We start from the raw sequence: 22261 nt of genomic DNA, 5'->3' as shown, positions 1-22261 counted from the left end.
CTCTTGTCTTTTGCTTGTGTGGCTTGTTTTTATGGCTCTGTTTTTTTGCCCGCAAGGCCGTTCTCTCAGTTATGGTATGCACTTGACTGGCACATACATATGAAAAGCAGAGTTAAATTAAAAGCAGAGGACTTATCAACAAAAGGGCATCCAGAGAAGTTAAGCAAAGCATTTAGGATTGTTTTAATTCTCAAGTGGGTTTTCTTTCTTACGTCCAAAGCTGCTTGTGATCTAAATGAAGTTGGTTTGCATCTGCCTAGGACTGCTTCTTCTGCATAAAGATCCAGTGTATTTCCATGTATGTTGTGACTGATGCACCTTAACTCTTCTGAATGCTCCTCTATAAGTAAACTGCTATTAACTTTTAGCTTCTTGTATGCAGGAGTCTGATGAGCTACTTGAGAACAAACAAATATTCTTCTTCACCTTTTTTTTTTTATATGCGTATAACCAATTTTGGTAGAATGAATTGTCCCATGTTTAATTTTAACCTGCAACGTTGTTTTTTAAGCTTCTGCAGAATTTAAAAAGCAAAACACTTCTGCCAAGTGCTGTAATGGGAACTGGAGGCTTTGTACACTTGTATGGAAAAAGGGTTTTATCATAGTTATTACTTTTGTATTATGTGTAGGAAACTACACATCTTGAATGGCTGTTTCAGAACTGTTATTTTCCAGCTGTCTTTTATGTGTCTGTACTAAGATTTCAGCTAGCTTTTCCATTTCAGCTTGTGTCATGGAGCCCAAGGAATGACTGAAGTAAATGGAGACCGTGTGCTGGCTGGGCAGCTGTCTTCAGTCACTTCTGGTGTAGGCAACCCAAAATGTGCGTGTTCTCGAAATGCTGTGCTCTTCCAAAGAAGTTTCTTCCTGTATCCAACTAGCCTTGCTTTTCCTAATAATTAATGCAAAATCCTTCAGTGGATTTAAGGACCATTAACCACTTTTGGTTAAATGCATAAAAAATATTCCTTTTTCTTTGCAGTAACTTCTGATATGCTTTTTGGAAGAGTGTTATTGTGTTTCTTCTCTGTCTTCTCTCTAGGTTAAACCCCAGTTAGTTGTTTTCCTACCTCAACCAGTTTTCTAGACCCGGATAGTTTTTTTTCCTTTTTTTTTTTTTTTTTGTTCCCCAGTTGGCTATCCTTTCTGAGGTGAGATACCCCCCTTGAACCACATGCCAGCTGAGGCCTTCTCCCTACAGCTGTCTCAGAAGAGACAGAAGTGGGTATTGAGTTTATATTGTACATCTGTCAACCCTTCTAGTAGCAAGTAGTCTTATTATTTTTTTGAACACTGAGGGACATTTAGGCACTTTAAGAGACACCTGAAGTTAATGAGCCTTTATAAATGGTGCACGGAGGCGTAAGGCTGGACTGCAGCTCTGAGAGGGGGATTAATGCCCTGCATGGGCTGCAGCTTAGCGCACTGCACGGCTGTAAATGCTTCGAGTAGCTTCAGCCTTTCAGCAAGCACTGGGGGCACGTTTGCCTTGCCACCGGCAGCTCCTGTGACTGGGGCAGGGCCCGGGGGGCCGTGAGGCGCGGGGGGTTCCCGCCCGCTTCGGTAGGAGCCGGGCCCGGCCCCGCACACTGGGGCTGCGCCTGAGGCGAGGCCGCCCGGGCCCTGCGGTCAGCGCGGCCGAGGTACGCCGCGAGAAGCCGCGGGCACGCGAATAAAAAACAGCGGCGGGGGACGAGGAGGAGGAGGGCGCGGGGCCGAGCCGAGCCGAGCCGGGGGCGGCAGCAGCGGGGCCGGGGCCGGGCCTCGGGCCGGGGCAGCCCCCGGCGGCTCCTCCTCCCGCCGGGCTACAACCGGTTCGTGCCGGCACCGGCCGCGTCCCGCCCCGCCCCGCCGCGCCGGGGATGCGGGGTTGCCCCGGCTCTCCGGGGGCGGCTCCCGCCCGCCGGCCCCCGCCGCCTCCCCGCCGCCGCGGCGTGCAGGTAACCGGGGACGGCGCCGCCTCGGGGGCCCCGGGCGAGCAGCGGGTGAGCAGCGGGGGCGGCCCGGCCCTGAGGGGGGGCGGCCGGGGCCGCCTCGTGGCCGCGGAGGGGGCTGCGGCCGCCGGCAGCCAGGGGCCCCCGGGGCCGGCGGGAGGCGCCGCTGAGGGCGGCCCGGCCCCGGGCGACGGCAGGCCGGAGGCTCTGAGGTGGCTCCGCGGGGCGCCCTGCGGCGCACGGGCGTGAGGGGGCCGAGCCCCTTCGGGCACGCTCCTCGCCCTCGGGGGCCCCCGGCGGCCATCACAGGTGCCCACCGACGCGTTGGTGCCTGCTGAGAGCGCCCATCGATGGTCAAGTGGGTGCCCGGTGGCATCATCCCCTGTGGGCAGCCATCAGCCTCCGCTGTGGGCACCCAGCGGTGTCTGTGGCAGGTGCCCGTGTGTGCACCTCACTGATGCCCGTCAGCCCATCGCGGGCTCCCCTTGGTGTCTTGGAGGGCAGCCCCTCGCCCTGTTTGCATGGCCTTGGGTGCTGGCAAGGGGAGCGTGCCCGAGGATGTCGCTTGTCACCTCACTGTGCAGACGAGCGGCCGTCGCCAAAGCAGGTCTGGGGCAGGAGGCGTCGTGTGGGACTTGGCCCTGTGGAGCAGGGCAGCGGGCTGGCCTCCGGGGGCGTGGGAAGGGGCAAGGCGAGCCGGGGCCATAAAAGCGCATCTGTCCCGCACAGGACCTGGCTGAGGGCGCAGACGGGTGGAGAGAGCGGACGCCAAGTGGAGCCCTTGCAGGTTGTGATGCGTAAGGCGTGCTGTGCACTCACCTTTGCATAGGAGTTCTCTTCTGCTGAACTAGTTGGCTGGTGGCTTATAGCAACGCTGGCTTCCATCTGTCTGTATAGATGCGTGCTAGCCTCTGACAGCCAGTTATGCTTGCAGGGGGGTTTTCCATCCCTCTGGGGCAGTGAGGCTCTGAAAACAGGTAGGACTGGTTCTGCTGAGCTGACAGATTTATACAAAGCTGGCTGGTTTATGTGCTGCCTTGATTGATGCTTCTTTATGCGAACTTATTTTGTGCAATGGGAAGAAGTTGTTATGTTTTCAGGAAGTTTTGTGCTAGTATTTTGTTTTAAACTCCATGCTGCTTTTCTTATCAGGCAGAAACGGAAGGAAATGCTTATGTTGATGAGCCTCCTATGTAAGCTACAAAAGGAAAAGTAGAGGAACATGAGAAATTTGTAGACCTGAATGCTGATAACTGAGAGGGAAATGTGTATTCAGTGTAGAAGTACTTAAAGACAAATATTTAAACGTGGGGAGCTGCTATTGTTAGAACATCAGTTTAAGTCCGACATCATCAAAGTATAGATGTGTCTTTTTCAGTGCATTTAACACAGTGCCTATACGTGTTGTCACATCTGTATGTGTGCAGATGTGCAGAGGGTCTTGGCATGAATGCGTTGGGGTAACTGTAATGTGCTGCTGCTGCTCTGACACCCTAGGTATTACTGGCAAATTAAGTGTAGCACAAACTTCAGATGATAATTGTGAGAATGTTGATTGAAGAATAAACACAAATCTACGTGAAATCTAATGCATTTTAAAATGAGAGATGTTACCATTCTGCCTGGTACTGTCTTAATTTGTAGCAGTGCCTTGCAAAACTGGAAGAGCTGTTAATCACCCAGTGATTCTGCTGACATTAGCTTTCTTTGCAGCCATGTGCTGCTCACAGAAACCAGCATACTTAACGAGGCTCCAGTTGCACAAATAACAAACTGAAAACAATCGTTTTGCTACTGTCTTTCTCAAGATTCCCTTTGCCACAGATTAATACAAGTTTCTGTGCTGAGGGCTAATGTTTCGGTCATAATTGTGTTCTCTAAGCCAATTCTTTTTTTTTTTTTTTATTTTCGTATGTGTGTGTGCTCATCTGTCATCTTTAAGCTAAATTTTAACATTTATAGAAAAAGAGCTTGGTGTTTTGATAAAGCTGATTATATAAAAGAAAGTGGTTACAGCATGACACCTCCATGTTTCTGTGTTAAAACTGTTGTTGTTCAGTTCTCTAGGGTTTTCTTTTTTTTTCCTTGTTGTTGGTAGAGGCTTTCATCAGACAGCTCTCTTCCTCTGATTCTTATTCGCTGTGAGTACAACTCATTGAAAAGCTTTTTCTAACCAAGCTTCAACTTACTGTTTAATTCGTTATGCTTTATTTCGCCATTTTTCTATTTTTGAAGTGCCTAGGTTTCATGGAGTCCAAAACAACATCCTTAGGTTTTGTGAACAGTTAAGATTTGTGAAATGATTCCCACGTAAATCTTAAATCCACAGTTGTTTGTCTCTTTCCAGGATCACACAAGTCTTCCTTGTCCGTTGAGCTCTCTTCTGTATGCGCTTCTGCTTCCTTATTTTTGATGATGTTTGTCCTCCTTTCAGCCAGAGACAGACAATAGTGAGAGGCACTTTGGATCCCTCCCAGGTAGATGCGCAGACTAGATGCACGTCCAGGCAGTGCTAGGAGTAGCGATGGTTTAGTTCCCACTGCCAGCTCTTGTTCATCCTTTTAAGTTTTTGTACTGCAACTTGTTATCTGCAGGGAAGTATTAAATAATGTAGCAATAAAAAGTGCATTGATGTCCACAGCCACAGTAACCACTTGCTTGACTGGGATACCTTTAACAGTGTACCATAGCAGAGGGCTCCAGGGAATGGGCTCCTCACATGGGACTGTCAGCTCGCGTGCTGTCTTCAGGAGGACTTCATGCTTTGGGGAATGTTAGAAAATACACCTTGTTTTAGGTAGTAGGCACACAGCAATGTGAGCTAATGGGGCAGTCTGCAAGAGCAGGAAAGAAAAGCCAGGTCATGGTGGCTCATAAAAATTACTTGATAGATCATTTTTTCACTTCAAGGACGATTTGTGTGGGGGAAGCTATGGTGATTTTTACTTTGTGCTTGACAGTTACAGTCTGTAAATGGCTTGAAGTGTTTAGAAAATAGAGTTATTTTTGCCATCTAAAAATCTGTTATTTTAGCTAAAAGTTGTGAAAGATAACTTCTGTGCAAAATAGGAGGCTTCAGGATGTAGAAGGTCAGCTCTTTTGCTGCCATAACTTGACAGAGCTCTGTTAAAGTCAGTGAAGCTATGCAGACTTGCAGCAGATGAGGAACTGATCCAGATGGTTTTTTTAAGTCTATTAGAAAAGACTACATGACCTCAGGCTACGAAAACTTTTTTTCATCACCTGCCCTGCCCTCCCTTCCCCACTGAATGTTTAGAGTAGCAGAACTGAATCAAGGGTTATGTCTGTACCAAATTTTAGAGTGTCAATATAATGGAAATCAATATAACAGCTAGCACGTATTTGTCTTCTAAAGATTACTTTTTAAACAAATAGAAGTTGGGATTATTCACTGTATTCTGTTATTTTAGTGGCTTTCTGAAAATGTCCTTGTTTTATCTCAGTGAAACTGTTTTTTCTTAAGCTGTTATTTATTTCTACCACTTTTACTTCAGTCAGGGGCAAAACAAGCCAAGTGATACGCATTTAGTGCAAGGAGAGGTGCATATGCCCGCTCTTTTGGTGACTATATATGTACAGTCTAAATATCTTGTTTAGAGATGAAGGATCCGCTCATGATCCCCTCTTTTGTATAATTGTAAGGGTTATTTTTGTAGGAAAGTACCTATAAGCAGCTTTTTAATGCTTTGATGCCTTAAGGTATGTCGTGATATCTGTCAGCTGTCACCCTGGCACCTAATGTAATCAAGGGACAATTGCCAGACATTTGAAGAAGTAAATCAAAACCTAGATTTATAACTGAAAGAAAACTTTGGAACATTTGTACCTGGAATACTGTATCTTGAAGGACTGTCAGTATGTTAAAACTGTAAATCTTTCCCCAAAGTACCTAGAACATCAAAATTTATTTCATGTTAGGAAGCTATGTTTTTGTTATTTTGGTGCTCAAGGCTGCTGTCAGCTTTTGATTATTGAGGGAGGATCAGTATTTCTCCACTGAGATAATTTGATAACATGAATACTTCTGAAGTTCCTCTGAAAAGATGTTGTTTTTACTGTTGTAGTGATACTTTGGCTGAAAACTTGCTTTGCTGCTCTTTTTCTGCAGGTAGAGTTGCCACCTGAAGATACATTTATAGGGGGCTGAGGTCCCACCCCTCGTGGTGTGTCGTCATCCGTAAGTATCTACCCTCAGTGTAACACTTAAGTGTATCTAGGAACTAGAACTGTCCTTTTTCATTTTTCTATAGTCATTATTCCTCAAAAAATTATACCGCAGCTTTTTTGTAAGTTTTCCATGCAAGTTCTTAAAAACCGCTTGTGTGGAGTATGGGCAGCTTGAATTGAAGTTCTGTTATTATCTTCTCGTTTATACAGCTGCTTTCATAAAGCAGTCATTTTTTTCCTTTCCACTGAAAAGTTGAAGAGCTCCCTGCTTGTCACAAACAGGCAGCAAGACTTGTTTATTTTTCTGCTTTATTTCCTGGGGTCTCCCAGAGCAGAACTGTTACTGCAGCAGTCTTAATGCACACTCTGCAGTGTGCAAATGGTCCTTGAGAACATTTAATGAGAAAACTGGGTAAGATCTTATCTGTCTCTGTCTTACAGGGTAAAGAAAATAAAATAGTTGAAAATCACACATCTGGTTAGTTAGGGAGCCAGGAACAGAACATGGGTTTTGTGATCATCAGTTCAGCAGATTGCTCCCTAAAGAGAGGGAGGGCAGGTTAGTTTCATGCAAGGGAACTCACGTATCTTTGGAGTCATCCAAACTCCAAAGTAGCTTAGCCTGGGAACTTCTGAATTCTTCACTAAAAGTTAGAGGTGCCAGTCTCTACATTCAGAAATTACTCTTGAGAAGGTGAGGACAGTCGGTTATTTAAAGTTGTAGATGAACGGGTGATGGATCTTGCCATGCAGCAGAGTAGATAGTATTTATGGAGCTGAAGAAGTGAGTGCCAGTTTGGTGAAGGGGGTGATATGTGAAAACTGTGCAGAGGGCAGACACTGTAACAGCTTGTAAGAGATTTTTGTATGCATGTTTAATACTGTCATGTCTTGCCATACAAGCCAGACCTGTATACAGTTTTAGAACTCACTTTATTTACTTACTAACATGTTCAAAGTGTTTCTGGAGGCATCACTCCTCTACATGTCACCTGGTCAACAGAGGGAAGTTCTGAACTGTTACTGCATCCAGAATGTCAGTAGTCGTCTTCTTAGCCTGCCCCTCCCAGAGTGTGCTGTCTGGTTGCAAATACATTGTGAAAATGCATAGTACTATGCTTGAAAATGGAATCAGAATTAAGTAGAGGTTTTGTTGTTGTTTTTGGACCTTGAACCAATATTTTTATACTTCTGATTTTTTTTTTCAGACCTGAATTGTTTATTGGGGTTGTTTTATACTTGTAGTTTTTCTTGTCCTTTGAGCCTGTATTACACTTTGCTCAGGATGGTGGCGCAGCTGGCGGCCAAGTGCTTCTCTTGTTGAACTGTGCCATATACTGATGCTGTAGGTCTTCACATAAGCCTACTTAACACTCAGAAAATGAAATCTCCCCCCTTTCTGTAATACAGTGCTGATGTTTGTATGACATACGTCATAGTGCAAGAATAATGCGTGAAGCTGAAAAGGTAGAAGTACCAAGTGGTAACTGATCTTTGTTGCTGCATGCTGCATTTTAGATATTTCTTGAAGGTTGCTTGGCCGTGTCTCACTTGTACAGCTCACTTGTATTAGCAGACCTAGGTCAGTTGCATTTCTAATGCCCTGTTCTGTCTGTCTGTTTTTTGTTTGCACAGGGTTCATCTGTACATCTACGCTCATCTGACAAGATGGTGTTTCGGAAACCACCCGATGGTGGCTGGGGTTGGGTGATTGTTGTCGTTTCCTTCTTTACTCAGTTCTTGTGTTACGGATCACCACTGGCTGTTGGAGTCTTGTATTTAGAATGGCTGGATGCTTTTGGAGAAGGGAAAGGCAAGACTGCTTGGGTTGGATCACTAGCAAATGGAATCGGATTGCTTGCCAGTAAGTATAGATAGATACAGTATTTATCTGAAAATGATATGATTCCTTTCTAATAGATGCTTTCATCTGTGTGTACTCTTGGAATAATATTAAAGACAGCTGCAAATGATGAAAGAGAATGAGGGACAGTGCGTTTTTGGTTTAGGTCAAGATAGGTAAGAACATTGCATTTATAGTTCCACTTCCACTGTACATAAACCACAGCATAATGGTAAAAGAACAATAAAAATATTAACCTCAGAAAATTCAAAATAAATGTATTTTAATAACTTGGAAATACCAAACCGTGTCTGAAAAGCTGAATGGTAATTTTGTTGATGGGATTTTTTTTTTAATTTAGTGAGACTTTAACTAACATTTATATTAGTATCTTTAAAAACAGAGCAAATTCCTATTCTGAAATGGCTCAAGTGCTCCAGGCAGGAAGTTCTGGCTGGATGTGAGAGGTCACTTCTTTACTGTGAGGGTGACAGTACTGGAACGGGTTGCCAAGAGAGGTTGTGGAGTTTCCTTCTCTGGAGATATTCAAAACCCGCCTAGATGCAATCCTGCGCAACGTGCTCAGGGTGATCCTGCTTGGCAGGGGGCTGGACTAGATGATCTTCAGAGGTCTCTTCCAACCGTGGCCATTCTGTGATTCTGTGGGGAGGAAAAAAAAAAAAGTCAGTTAATAAACCAGTTACTCATTCTTCAGCCCTGGAAATAAAACCACCAGTTAGGGTGGGTGAGGGTTGTTTTTCACTGTTTGTTTCAGGGGAAGAGAACTGCTTTTGAAGCCTGTAAAGTTATGGATAACGGTGGCATTAAATAAAACAACTTTACTGAAAGCTTTTCTTTAGTAAGACATTGTCACTTGATGAAGAGGAACAGCAGCAAAATTAAACACTGTGAAAGTCCATAGGTCCATTTTGCTGTTATTGTTTTAATATTGAGCCACGGGTATTTTACTGGGTAGCATCACTAACTTCTGCTTTTCAAAGATTTGCCACGGGAACTATTATCTTTTTTCTGAATCTGGACAAAAATTGCTTGTCAGCAGAGAAATTGCTGTGGGCAAAAGCAATTAAGTAACTTCAAAATTTGGTTGAGGATTCTGAGGAAATCTCTCCTTTAGAGAGAGTTGATGTTCACATCATGGTACGGAACTGAATAAAGGCCACTGCTTTGTAGGACTCTATAAAAGGCCAAATACCGGTGCCACTTTCGTGTTGGGGATTTATATCACTAGGAAGAATAGAAATGGGCAAAGGCAGGTTGAATCATTAACCACAAGAAGACTATATTCAGTCATAGGGTGTAAGTGGGCTACTGTCTGTAGACTGATCTTCTATCATACGTTTCTGTTTTCATGCTTTAAGTGCCTTAACTCCCATTGTAAAAGAATTAAAGCCTAAATAAACTTGAGTGAGAGAATGAAGTGGGGGGAAAAAGGTCTAAACAAGATAGTTACTTTAGAAAAACTAGGCAGAAGGGGATTGCAAGAGAAAGGGTGAAGAAAAACTTTTTCTCTGGAGACCAGAAGTCTCTGGCTCATTCTCATAACAACAGCCTCAGTCCCTTTCCTCATATGTCAACACCATGCTGGTTTCCAGATTTCTGAGTTCTCTCTGCCTTGCCTCTCTCAGTATTGTACTTTATAGCAAATGGAAACTTCTGTGACTGAATGATGCAAGTAAAAGATGCTGTTGTAATTCACTTTGGTATGGAATGATCAAATTGCTTGAAATTTTGACAGGGGATTGGAGGAACACTGTCAGTGTGATTTAATTCTTTCAGTTTGGGGTTTGAGAGCTTAATAATTTGCAATATTAATTCAAAGAAAAGTACAGACAGGGCCTTTTAATTGCATTGATGTAATCAGAGTTGACTGAAAACAAAATATATGTTCCCTACTCTATCTTAAATGGAAGATTCCCCTCTCTTGCCAAGGTGGGATCTGATCTTAATGATAACTCTGCTTGAAGTAATCTTGCTGGAGGGACAGTGTAAGTATTATAACCTTTTCTGAAAACTAGAATGCTTTTGACAATTTACAATTTTGTGTCCTGCTGGTATACTTCTGTACTTCCGGAAAATTCCCCCAGTACCCTTTACATAGTAATATTTAAAAGTTAACGCTGTGGGACTGATGTAAACACAGTAATTATATTTACTAGTTGATGTGGGCGTACATAGCATGAAATAATGGAAAAATCCTATTGCTTTCTCATGAAATCTTTTGTCTTGAGGGAGTAATTTTTAGCTCTGGTAGTAGAAGCTGTTTATTGCAAATAAGGACTTCATGGAGGAAGTTTAGCAAGGACTAAAAGAATGGAATTGATGCTCTTTAATATGTGTCTATGAGAATGGGGAGAAGAATGGTTAACTTGCAAAGGAATGGACTACTGATATCATATCTTCTATTCCCTCTCTGTGGGAGATCTGTTTCTCTTCCCATGCAGTGCAAGAAGGATGCATTAGTGGCAGTCACTAAGAAGCTCATCAAAATGCTTTCATGTTGTGTTAAAAGTGACCTGAACGACTGCAGTTCTCTAAACGTGTTTTTATTGAAGAGCAGTTCTTTTAGGATCAGCAGTTACTACTAGAGAGCACATAAAAATATACGGTTATTTAATTCTTTTTATTTCTACAAATGTCTTGATCATTTAGTGTGTTAAAATTCAAAGGGCTGCAGTAGATCAGCCTTCTGAATTGGTACAGGGAACATTTTCAGCCTTGCTTGTGGAACATTCACTCTCTTACAGATTGTTTTTCATGCAGTTTTCGTAGCAAGTTTTTTTTCAGACATAGTCACTAGTGTCAAGAACATGTGTTTTTAGTGCAAAAATATTGGTATAACACGCAAAGTTAGACCCTTTTCATGAATATGGAAAAGGAGAACTTGTTTGTGTTCTCATTTTGGCTATTGCATGTTTAGTATTGCAGGCCAGATGGGACCATTCTGTGTTGTAGCCTATGATGTTAAGTGGATGCTCAGGCTAATTGATTTTTTTTCTAAATTAGCATGTTTTCATGTATGTGAAAAGGTGCAATCTACAATTTAGTAATTTAACAATCTCCCCAAGCAAGCTGATTTCATTGACAGAATTGCTTGTGTGAATGCTAGTAACAGGACAGATTTACCTCAAAGCCTTTCAGTAGTCCCTTTGCCTCTTACTGTTCCTAACTTCTGCTATTTCTCGTTCCTTTCCTTCTCCTTTATTTTTATTTTCAAGCACCGATCTAGTTATTTGTAGACATATTTTCAAATATTGATACTTTTAAAGTGATACATGTTGCATGCAGAAAAGGTTGTAATTCTCATTTAAATTAGAAAGTGTTTGTTTAGTGCATTCTTCATCTCTTACAACTTTACTTGGTAGTTAATTGCCTCCTTAAAAGTATGTAATCTTATGATAGAAGTTGCTTGGTTTTAATTTTCAGCTGAAGAACAAGTTTATCTTTAAGTGGTATATTTGAAGTGTCCCTGAGTAAGTGTGGTGTGTGTCTGGAGACTGCAATCAAATTACTTGTAAGTTTTCTTTTAAGCCTACACCTTGATGCAGTCCATTTGTCATCGATGCAACAGTCTTTTACTCTGTTAATTACCCTTAAGGCTCTTCTGTAAGCCTGATCCACCTTAACATCACCTTTCTGAAGCTGTGGGTGCCAGACTGGAAAAAGAATGGCATTGTGGTAGGTTTACAGCAACATGCATACAGGCAGTAAGTTAATGTCTGTTTTCTTAAGGGAGATTTTTCTCATTGATAGCACTGAAAAACACATTAGATGGTGTCTGTAACAGTGGAAGGTAGGTCCAGTGGCTTTTCTAGATCTATACTGTAATGTCACTGAAAAGAGGAATATGTCCTTATATGTCATTATATGCCAGCTGGCAGCGAAAAACATTTGTGTATGTCTTCTCCCCTTCCCTCTGTAAACATAATCTTAAACATTTTAAAAATAGTAGATGCTGGTGAGTCCTTTCACATTTGCTCTATTGGTATCCTTTCTACAGTGTTTACTTCTGACTTGTGTGAGAGCTAAACTTAGACCAAGACATAGAAACCTAGTACAGCACCCTGTTTATTGAGATGAACTCCCTGCTAGCCTGGTGTTCGATTTCTGTCCTCTTGTAGTACAGACAGTGTGGCTAAAGCCTGTGTTCAGCCCCTGGCTGGAGAAAAGGATGGGACAGGGACCTGATTCCTTGCAGGGTGACTTGAGTCATCGTCACTTTCTGTGATGTGACTTTACCATGTATTGAAAGGAATGTGCCTATAAAAGAAAGAAAAGCAGCAGTGTCATTATGCAGGGCAGTGGTGAGACCTCATCTACAATATTAGCTATCATAGCACTGATCAAGCTGTAGTAGATATGGGAGATGGCTCCAGGGATGATGTAGGGCTTGTTATGTAGGAAGAACTTAAAAGAGCTTAGCATGTTTTCCCTGGTAAAACAGGCCAGAGGACGCTATTTATTATGTTCTTGAAGATAGCTTGTTTCTCCTGCACCAAGTGTTCTTAATTTTACATGCATTTGGAGCCTGAAATTAAATTAGAGCCATGTTATACTTGTTAAAAGCAAAACAGACAAAGACCTTGGCGCCTGTAATTGGCACCACAGCTGTTTATAGTAAGCTGATTTCACAGTATTTGGCATTGCAGGAGACACCAACAATGTGTGTCCCATTCCCACTTGCCTTTATTAATGGAGAAAGAACAAAGGCGAGATTTTCTTGAAAGATGTCTTGATAAATTAATGGGGTGTTTCTGCTGGCTTGAGGTATTCCGTGTTAAATGTCAAAAAAAGCTTAGTTTTGTGTTTCTAGTCAATATTTGTACAACTGTGTAAAAGACCTTTGCAGCATCTGCAGACTTTGGGACAAAAATCTTGCACGTAGATAGCTCCCACTCAAAACTACAGAAGCTGTATGTAGTTTGGAGGGAGTGGAAATGTTTCCCAGATTCCTCGAAAGAGGAGCTCAGTTCATTTAATAGTTTTGTCACAAAGGAGCAATCTTTCTGATGAGGTAGAAGGGGGCTCCTGTCTGGTGTGAAAGGTTTTTTCTGATTCTTATACAAACACTTGGAGGATATTGCATGTATTATGAACAAGTTTTAGCAATGCTTTTAATATGTAAAAATATTCTTTTGTTATGTCCAATGGATTTTACTTACAGTTTGTGAGCATTGCTTCTACTCTACCATTTCAATGGGCTAGGACAGATACCAACGAGTAGGGTGGGTCACATTGATGCAGGTGATAAGAAAAAGAACTGTTGTCCAGTATTATTTGTTTAGGAAAAGGTTATGTGTGTGTGTGAGGTGAAGGAGTGAGGACCCTAGATAGAGTGGGGAAGGAGAGTATTTGCTTCCAGATTTTTTTCTCTCCATGTAAGAAGATCGAGGAAGAGTATGTTAGCTCTTGATGCCTGTAAAAGAAAACAACTCTGTAGTGAAGCTGCAGACTGAAGCATCTGCTTTGGAAGGATTGTGTCTGTAGAGGTCAGAAAATGATGGCAGTCATAAAGTTCTTGTGTCAGCAGTAGATGGCTTGTTTTCACATCTCACAAAGGACTCAGCGTCACATCTGGGTGTTACTGAGGTTAAAGTCTTTTATCTATTCATAAAATCTTAATGAAAATATCAATGTACAATTGATTCCTCCCAGGAGTTCTCTCTCTTTGATCTTTCTACCTGAAGATATATTGTAAGAGCCTGTCTGTTCTGCTGCTACTCCTGGTTTTGTCCAGGGGGCTTCTGGACCACTCGCCTGCATAAAATACAATTATCAGGCTGCTGAGCCTTGACAGGTTGCGTGCAGAAGAGCACTGGCTGTCCTTGTGCTGCCTTCAAAGTCTTTCAGAGCAATTCAGTTTTCCTCCTAGAGTTAGCTGCCATTCTGATAAACTGGGCTGGTTTCTTTTCTGATAGACTTTGGTCTAGTTTTTAAGATGCATCATTTAGAAGAAAAAAAGCCCCAGGGATTTTATATGTCAAAGAGGTAAATATTTAGCATTGTCTTCAAATACTATTCTAGTACCAGTGCTAACTCCTGGAGTTGCTTAGCAAACTGAAGAAATGCTGGCTTAAAAGCCATTTTCTGTGCTTCCTATTGAGGGTTGCCATTGGGAGTCTATTTTCTGTTTAAGTTATGGTGGGAAATGCATTATCAGTGGAAGGATCTTTCTGAAATAGTTGACTAAATAAAAACCCTTCTGCTGCCTGAAAAGCTGTTTGCATCTGATTGTACATTGACTCACGTTCTTGAGAATACGAGCATCCACTTTGAACAAAATCCACAGGGCAGGAGTTCACAGAGCAAGTTGCAGTCCCACTCTGGGAAAGTTGAATGTTTGACCAGATTTAACTGCTTTTAGCCCATTGTGCTTGAATTACTTTCTAGAGAATTACATGTTTGTGTACAGTAAACTCCTGTGCAAATACCATGGTAATAACCAAAGTTACTGCGCCTGTTGAAAACAGTGCCAGCTCTTTGGGAAATAGAAAGAATGTGGAGAGGCAGGAAAATGAAACAAAGATACTGGCTGTCATGGGGGGGTTCTTTTGTGACTTATTTTCTAACAGTATGATGAGGGGAGTGTGAGAGTAGGGCCTAGTGTGGATGGGAAGACGGAGCTGTTTTTCTTCTTGTCCTGGGGACATATAATAACTGTTTCAATAGTTACTCTGGGGCTCCTTCTGATAAGGAGTGCCATTGCTGAGATGCCAAATCTCTTGCTGTGTGAGATGACGCATTAATTCTGAGTTTACTGGAGCAGGTTCTTTAGTTCTGTGCAGGTTGTTTTCCATGTCAGACCAAAAAGATCTCTTCGTACTTTCTGTTCTCTTTTTGGGATTATTTTTCGTAATGGGGAGAAGCTGGAAGAATGTCTCCTTGGACCCTGTCAGGGTTACCTTTGATGGTGTTCCAGAGGAAAGAGCCCTTGTCAGGGTATGCAGATGTGTTGCTCAGCTCTGTGTCTCCCTTCCTCTGGCTGGAAGCCAGGAGGTCCTGCTTTACCTCAGATTTTCTGATAGCCACCAGTGCAATCCCTATCAGCACCACCACCGCAAGCTGGGCGGAGAGCTTCTCAAAGAATGTGTCACAATACAGATACTGTTTGTTTTAGCAGGGCAGTGAGTAAGAAATAAAGAGTAGAAAAGAGTGCAAATTCCTCTGCTTAATTGAGTTATGTTATCACCACCTAATGTTCTTTTGGTGTAGAAGGTTTTCAGTACGTAATACAGATTCAATCCTTTGTTTATTTTTAAATCCTGCAGTTTTAAGAAACGTACCTATCTTAATCTGCCAGTTCTACTAATTCTGAGAACCAGCATCAATCTAATGCTCTCAGCTTTTGTTCTCGGCAAGTTACTCTGCCCAAGTTATTCTGGCCAGTTTTCATTCCCACAGCATGCTGGTTTTGAGAAGCAGCGAGTGCTTACATCTTCCTTTTTCATCATTTCCAAAGTCCTTATAAACCCAGCTTCCCCAGAATGCTTTCTTGTTTCTTCTTCAACTCTTGACTCTTTGTCTGGATAAGCCCTGATTGAAACTCTCTTCAAGTTCCCTAAACAACTCTCACGCAGGGCAGAAGTTCTGACCTGCCTTCTATCTGAGGATTGTTTCACCTGTTAGCAAATCTGTGCTTCTGCCTGCCAGAACTGCTTGTCCCATGGCTGGTAACCACCCAAACACCTTGTCTACATTCCCAGCTGCTAGCTTCTGTCTGTAAACCTAGGCAAGCACCGTCATCAGCTCCAACTGTTTTTGTTCACCTTATATCGTCTCTCAGCTCAGCTCCCATTTGCCAGGAACCAGAGTTTTGCATGAGTCAGGGAGGGCCAACCTGAACAAATGGCAGACTCCTAAACTACTCCTTTTGCAGATTGTAGCGATTGATCATGGAGTGCCTTTACCTCAGTGTGAATGCAATACAAAGGTGGTGAGGGATTTTTTTGTTTTGTTCTATAAGTAATGTCATTTGTGCATATATCTAACTTATAATTTAATGGCTGCCACATTTAGGATTGTGGGACTAATAGTCAAGTCTATTTATGAATGGTTGGAACTGAGGGGTTTCAGAAGATAATTTGTCTTTTGCAAGCCAACTCCTTTCCTGGTTATTTATTTATGCAGAACACCAAGCTTGCATGCTACTTCAGACTAAAAGGCATATTCCAGGTCACACAACAGAAAATTAAGTGCTTATTCTACGACTTCTGTGAGGGAAGAACTGATTCAGTACAAGCAGGATATGAACATTTCCTGCACTTTGTTCTTGTTTTGAAAAACTAACCAACCAAGAAATATTGGGGAATAAAGAGAGGGAGAAACCTCTTCCAAACTTTTTAAATATTGCTTTGGATATTCTCAATAAATACCTTTTATTTTCCGTAGTTGTACAGTAAAAACTGATATAGGGAAATAAGCAGTTATTTAATAAAATGCTGACTGGGAAGTATTTAATTCCCCAGAAAATCAGGGAAGAGTACCGTTTGTCTTTATCTGGCATGTCAGCAGATATTTCCTCTATCTAAGCACCAGGTGGCATTGTTACTGTGATTATGATCAGAAGACATTATTTTCCATCTCACTTTTATAAATTTCATCTTATATCAAGATGACTACCAATACTGTCTTTTCTGAAATGTAATTTTTAGTCTCTATGGAAAAAAAAAAATCAACTTGACTAAAGCTTGGCTGAAGGTTTAGTTTTTTTGGTACCTACAGATGAAAACACTTTTCAGAACCTTTGTCAAGTCCTTAGGTTTGTGGTCACAGTGTTACAGGCTAAGTATGTATATGTATCATCCTGTGTTTAAATAATGTTTTGCTCTCTCTCTTCCTCCCCACCCTGGTACAATTTCATGTTCTTTTTTTCAGTTTCTCCTTGAGCAAAGTATTAGCAGGCTTGATCGTTTATGTTTTCATAACCTATCTTTTTAAGAATCATGTAAAAATGAGTACTCTTGATTGATATTTAATTATATATTTAAATAAGTATTAGACAAAACATTTCCACAGTCTGAGGTTTTTTGTAGTTGTTGTTTTTTGTTTTGTTTTTAAGTTCTTGCTGTTGCTGCTATTTACAACGAATGTTTTTCCTGCTTTTTCTCTAGGTCCTGTCTGCAGCATATGCGTATCGTCTTTCGGAGCAAGACCAGTAGCAATCTTCAGTGGCTTTATGGTGGCTGGTGGCCTTATGATGAGTAGTTTTGCACCTAACATATACTTCTTGTATCTTTCATATGGGATTGTTGTTGGTAAGAAAGAGCTCCCTTTTATATAGACACTTAGTCTTTATTGTTCTTAGTCTTGCTTTACAAATCTGGAAGAGGAAGCTGATTCACATAGGCAGCTGTAGTCTGGGACTTCAGTTAGCAAGGAGTATTTTGATTTGGGGAAGGGTCACACAGGCAGCCTGTTGCCATGTAGTAAATGACAAAAGCAGTACTGTTTGTCAGAATTCGAAAACAATTTGTCCTCTGTAGATGCAATTGTTAGAGGTGGAAAGACTCAGGTTTTACCTAAGGGATAGACTCAAGCAGTTCTTCAGTGGGCAGGAAGTGCTAATCTTAAAGGAATAAAATCTCTTCAGGAATTTTGTCATATACTCGTTCAAATTTGGTAAATTAGAGATAATTAAGGAGTGGTGTTGTTCTTCAAATAACTGGATTGAACCTAATATGCTCAGGTATTAAGCATGAAAGTGCTGTTCTCCTGGCAGGGGGTGACCTACCTCTCTGCTGCAGAGGGCTGCTGTGGGTGGTTTATCAAATTGCAGATTAACTGTGTCAAGAATCCAGGCGCCTTGCTGGCCAGCAGGACCCAGCAGGGTGTGCTGGCTTGGGCACAGTGCCACGCAGACAAAGCTGCACTGTTTGCCAGGGCCAGCCCCAGGACTGAAAGCCATTTAACTGCTTCCACATAGCACAGAAGCTGAGCTGGTGAAATCCTCAAACCAAGCCAACTCCATGCAGATTCGGGAAATGGGACTGGCTGTGGGGAGAGAAGGGTGGGACAGTGCAGGCTGCCTAATGTCTCTGTCAGTGTGACCAGTGCTGAGCCAGATCTAACTCTGTCTGGGGTACGCCGCTGTATCATATGGGGAGTAAATGGGGGCATTCATTTCCCCGAGTATGCTGCATGCTTTATTCCCAAATCTTTCTCCAGGGCTTGGATGTGGCCTTTTGTATACTGCAACAGTTACCATCACTTGCCAGTATTTTGACAAACGCAGAGGCCTTGCACTTGGTCTGATTTCAACAGGTATGATTCTTAATTGTCATTTCCTCTATCTAACTTTTCAGCGCTAATACAGCTACCATTACTCTGGCAATAGTAAAACAGAAGATTATATTTTTCTGTTACTTCCAAAAGTACTTCTCAAGTCAAAACATGAGCAATGATCATGTAACAGCAGGCTTCAGACAAAATAGTAACTACGTTTATAGGTGTATGGTGCGGGTTGTCCATAATGATGAGAAAAGGGGGTTCACCAAAACGAAAGCAGATCGTAAGTAGCTTGGGCTGTATGCCATGAGTAATGCCAGGGGAACCTTTCTGTAGAGCTCTCTTCTCTCTCTTTGTACTTATACAAGATCACAGGTAAGAGAGAGTCTGGAGATACAGGATGTAAATGCTGGGTTACCGTAATCTCACAAAGCTCTGTCTGTTAAGGAGTAATTGAAGTTTGGGCTTTTTTTTTTCGTTCTTCCTTTTTTTTTTTTTTTTCTTACTTTCCAATATAAAAGGAGAATAATGTCTGAAACCTTCCAAAAGGTCATCCCAACTTTGTCCGTGCATGTTACAGGGATCCTAGAGGAACGAGCCTCTGATAATACAGGGGGAAATTCTTTGAAGGATGCTGGACAGCCTTTCTCATTCTCTCTCTGGGTGTTTAGGTTGTGTGGTGTTGTCCTTTATACCAAAAGGAATTGATAACTTAATGAACCAAGTCAGAATAGATACAGAAGCACAATGTTCCATACCTGGCTTTCTGTGTTGTACAGTGTCTCTCCTCTGATCCCTTTTCTCATGTAGCTGTTATTAGAGAGAAGCTTGATCAATGTGGTCAGTGTTGCAAGATATTAATGCCTGATCCACACCAACATATTGAAGAGGAACCTCTACAGAAGTGTCCCTTGGAATTGTTTTCATTGGCTTTTATTGGGTTTACAAGTGGTCTGCAGTAAGGCCTGATCTTATTGAGTCTTAGTTGATTTTAGTACCTTGAAGATAAAACAAGTCTGAACTTTACAAGTTTTTGTTGTGTTTTTAGCGCTGAAGTGTATGAATTGCTTTAATAAAACCTAGGGACAGTCTTCAGAAAATCATTTCAAATTAAAGATTGTGAGTGGAGATCCATTGATTACAATAGATCTATGCTCGCTTCAGCCAAGAGCTTTTTCTTTACGTTGGTAGGATTGGATAAAATTCTTGTACCCATAGTAATTGCGTACCTTTCAATATTTTCTTCTGAATAGCCAAATTTTTCAAATGCGTGTTTGCATTTTGAGCCCCTGCAAGGCTTCAAAAATGCCTTTGGAGTAAATTCACTTGTAAAATGTGAACCACCCTCCCTAAAGATCAAACAGTCACTTGCTGTTTGTAGGAGGGCTCTTGATGAACCACTGGTCTGTTCTTGCCTTGGAGGAGGAAGGTGGCAGCAGTGAGGAGAAAGCGGAAAATAATCTCGGATGAAATTCTAACTGTATTAACTCAAAATGGTACCTGAAGGAGTATATGTATGTATGTGCATGGCAGAAGAATGGTTTAATTGTTTATGATGTTTTTTGTCAGACATAATATTTATCCTACTTGTTTCTGAAGTGTCTGCTAGTGTTAATCATTACAAATTGTTCAGGTATTTTGAAAAGCTTTCATTTTGGGCATACTCAATAAAGACGGTTGTGCATTCTCACAAAGGTGATAACACCAGTTTGTTAAATTGGGAAGAGGAGCACTAATGACTTAGCATTCCTGGGACTGTGTTTTGTAGTTGCTGAAATGTGGCAAATTGTTATTAGTGAATGAAGTTCTCAGCTCTTCAGTTTAAACCAATCTTATTTTCATTTTATAGGCTCAAGTGTTGGACTCTTTATATATGCAGCATTGCAAAGAGAGCTTATTGACCTGTATGGACTGGATGGTTGTTTGCTAATAGTTGGTGCACTGTCTCTAAATATATTAGCGTGTGGCAGCCTAATGAGACCATTGGAGTTATCAGATTCCCCTTCACCAGAAAAAACATGTGTAGACAAAGTCCCAGACCAATGTTTTGTTTACCATGAAAAAGAAAAGACTGTTGAAGAAAACATAAGCATCCTTGAAAAGGGCTGTATTGACGAGAAATGTGCGAACAATGTGCCTGATTACAAACAAGACAACATTTTAAATAAGAATGTATTAAGCTCAATAAATGTAAATGAGAAAGACACTTATAAAAAGAAAGTTGTGGAACAGACAAACTTCTGCAAGCAACTTGCCAAAAGAAAGTGGCAGCTCTATTTGAACTACTGGGAGGAAACCATTGTTCTTTTTAAGAACAAAGTATTTTCAGCTCTCTTTGTTGCCATCTTGCTCTTTGATATTGGTGGATTTCCTCCTTCCCTGCTCATGGAAGATGTAGCAAGAAGTGCAAACATTGATGAAGAAGACTATCATATGCCTCTTATTTCCATTATAGGCATTATGACTGCAGTTGGCAAACTTATTTTAGGAATACTGGCAGATTTTAAGTGGATTAACACTTTATATCTATATGTAATCACCTTACTAATGACAGGAGTGGCCTTGTTTGCAATTCCATTTGCCAAAAGTTACCTTACACTAGCAATGCTTTCTGGGATTTTGGGTTTTCTGACTGGGAACTGGTCAATTTTTCCGTATGTAACAACGAAGACTGTGGGAATAGAGAAACTGACTCATGCATATGGGATATTGATGTTCTTTGCTGGACTTGGGAATAGCCTCGGACCACCAATTGTAGGTAAGGTCAAATTAGATAATTTAAAATTAACAGAAAGAACTGCCCACAGGCAAATTAATTCTCGTTGGTCCTAATTACAATGAAAAGATGAAGTCAAAATCTTAAAAATTAAATCCTGTTTCTCTTGAGCTGGGCAGTCTGATTTTGTTCTGTTTTCATCTTTGATGAAAAGCACATTTTCAGTGTAAGTGGTCAAAGTGTGTATTAGATTTTGGCCCCTTTATTTAATGATGCTTTTCTAAATTAGGGTGCTGTGTTCAATTTAACTCCGCATTGATGCTCTTTTATTTTCACCCTCAGGTTGGTTTTACGATTGGACACAAGAGTATGACACTGCATTCTACTTCAGTGGCTTTTGTGTTTTACTGGGAGGATTTCTTCTGCTGTTGGCAGCACTACCCTGCTGGAATGCCTGTACCAATCAGAGCTCAAAGCTGCCTCCAAATACTTACTCCTACAAAGTTGCATCTAGTGCTTAGGTGACAACTGGAAAACACTTCATGCTTTTTTTATATTACAGAGCAAAGTATTTTAGTAATTTTCCACTTATTTATGAAGTCCAAAAATCCTCATCCACTAGAAAAATTCCATTGCTGGTTGGTGTTCAGTTCTTTTTTTTTCTGTTTTTTCTTTTTTCTTTTTTAAGAACAGTCTTATTTTGTCTACTATGCACTGTATTTTCAGCCTTTGTCTACTGTAATTTCCTTTCGCCTGTAATGGGTATATTCTGCTGTATTATCAGCTGTACTGTTTTTTATAAGGGTTGGGTGGTGTGGAGGGGTGAAGACTTTGAAGCAAAAATGAAGGCCTGTTTCTTGTCCAAGAAGGCTGGCGTTTCTGTCACCTTCTATAGGTCTCCAAGTTGCACAATCAGACTTTACAAAACATTAATTTGCCTTATGAGAATGTAATGCTGTGGCAAGGTGCTTATAACATTGTGTTTAGATTAATTTTTTGGACTTTTTAAAGTTTCTCTAATTTACGATGAAGTGCCAGTTGGGGAGGGGAAGAAGAGGGAGAACAGAACCAACCTTGTGTTGCATAACTGAACGTCATGATGGAAGTAAAGATTCTTACTACCACTGCAACTAAGAACTGTTTATAAATATTGCACATTTTGTGAAGTCTGTTTATAACACTGTTGAACCAAAATCTTTTAAACCAAGGAATAAATATGATTGTTGAAACCACGTAAAGAAATGCTGACTCGGTTATGCAAGTTGAAAGTCTTTAGATTGGAGTTGGAGATACGCTCACAGAAGCCTGCAGGTGAGTGGTTCTAAGCAAGTTGCTG

At 41.4% G+C, this 22261-nt stretch overlaps 2 protein-coding genes across 11 annotated transcripts in view; both read left to right on the top strand.

Annotated features, from left to right (window-relative positions):
- The first annotated feature begins 1221 nt into the window (after positions 1-1221).
- SLC16A9 (solute carrier family 16 member 9) lies at positions 1222-22167 on the top strand. 9 transcript variants are annotated; one of them, XM_083845257.1, is made up of 8 exons: positions 1776-1942; positions 2666-2723; positions 6066-6134; positions 7760-7988; positions 17096-17239; positions 18150-18245; positions 20059-20967; positions 21268-22167. In XM_083845257.1, the coding sequence occupies exons 4-8, from the start codon at positions 7793-7795 to the stop codon at positions 21444-21446; spliced, it is 1524 nt and encodes a 507-aa protein (XP_083701383.1). In that variant the 5' UTR covers positions 1776-1942; positions 2666-2723; positions 6066-6134; positions 7760-7792; the 3' UTR covers positions 21447-22167. The 9 variants fall into 9 exon arrangements, with proteins under 9 accessions (XP_083701387.1, XP_083701383.1, XP_083701385.1 ...); XM_083845259.1 differs by having other exon boundaries at positions 1776-1987; XM_083845261.1 differs by lacking the exons at positions 1776-1942; positions 2666-2723 and adding an exon at positions 1222-1645.
- The window catches only part of FAM13C (family with sequence similarity 13 member C), a 133753-nt gene continuing 133595 nt past the window's right edge, over positions 22104-22261 (top strand). For both annotated transcript variants that reach the window (XM_083845251.1, XM_083845243.1), the window contains exon 1: positions 22104-22236. The gene's annotated coding sequence lies outside the window, so the exon portion shown is untranslated. The remainder of the gene's footprint in view (positions 22237-22261) is intronic.

The sequence above is a fragment of the Anser anser genome (genome assembly GCF_964211835.1).
Source record: "Anser anser genome assembly, chromosome: 7".
NCBI classification, from domain to species: domain Eukaryota; kingdom Metazoa; phylum Chordata; class Aves; order Anseriformes; family Anatidae; genus Anser; species Anser anser.
Note: the sequence above shows the minus strand (reverse complement) of the source record. Positions and strands in the feature narration are given on the sequence as shown.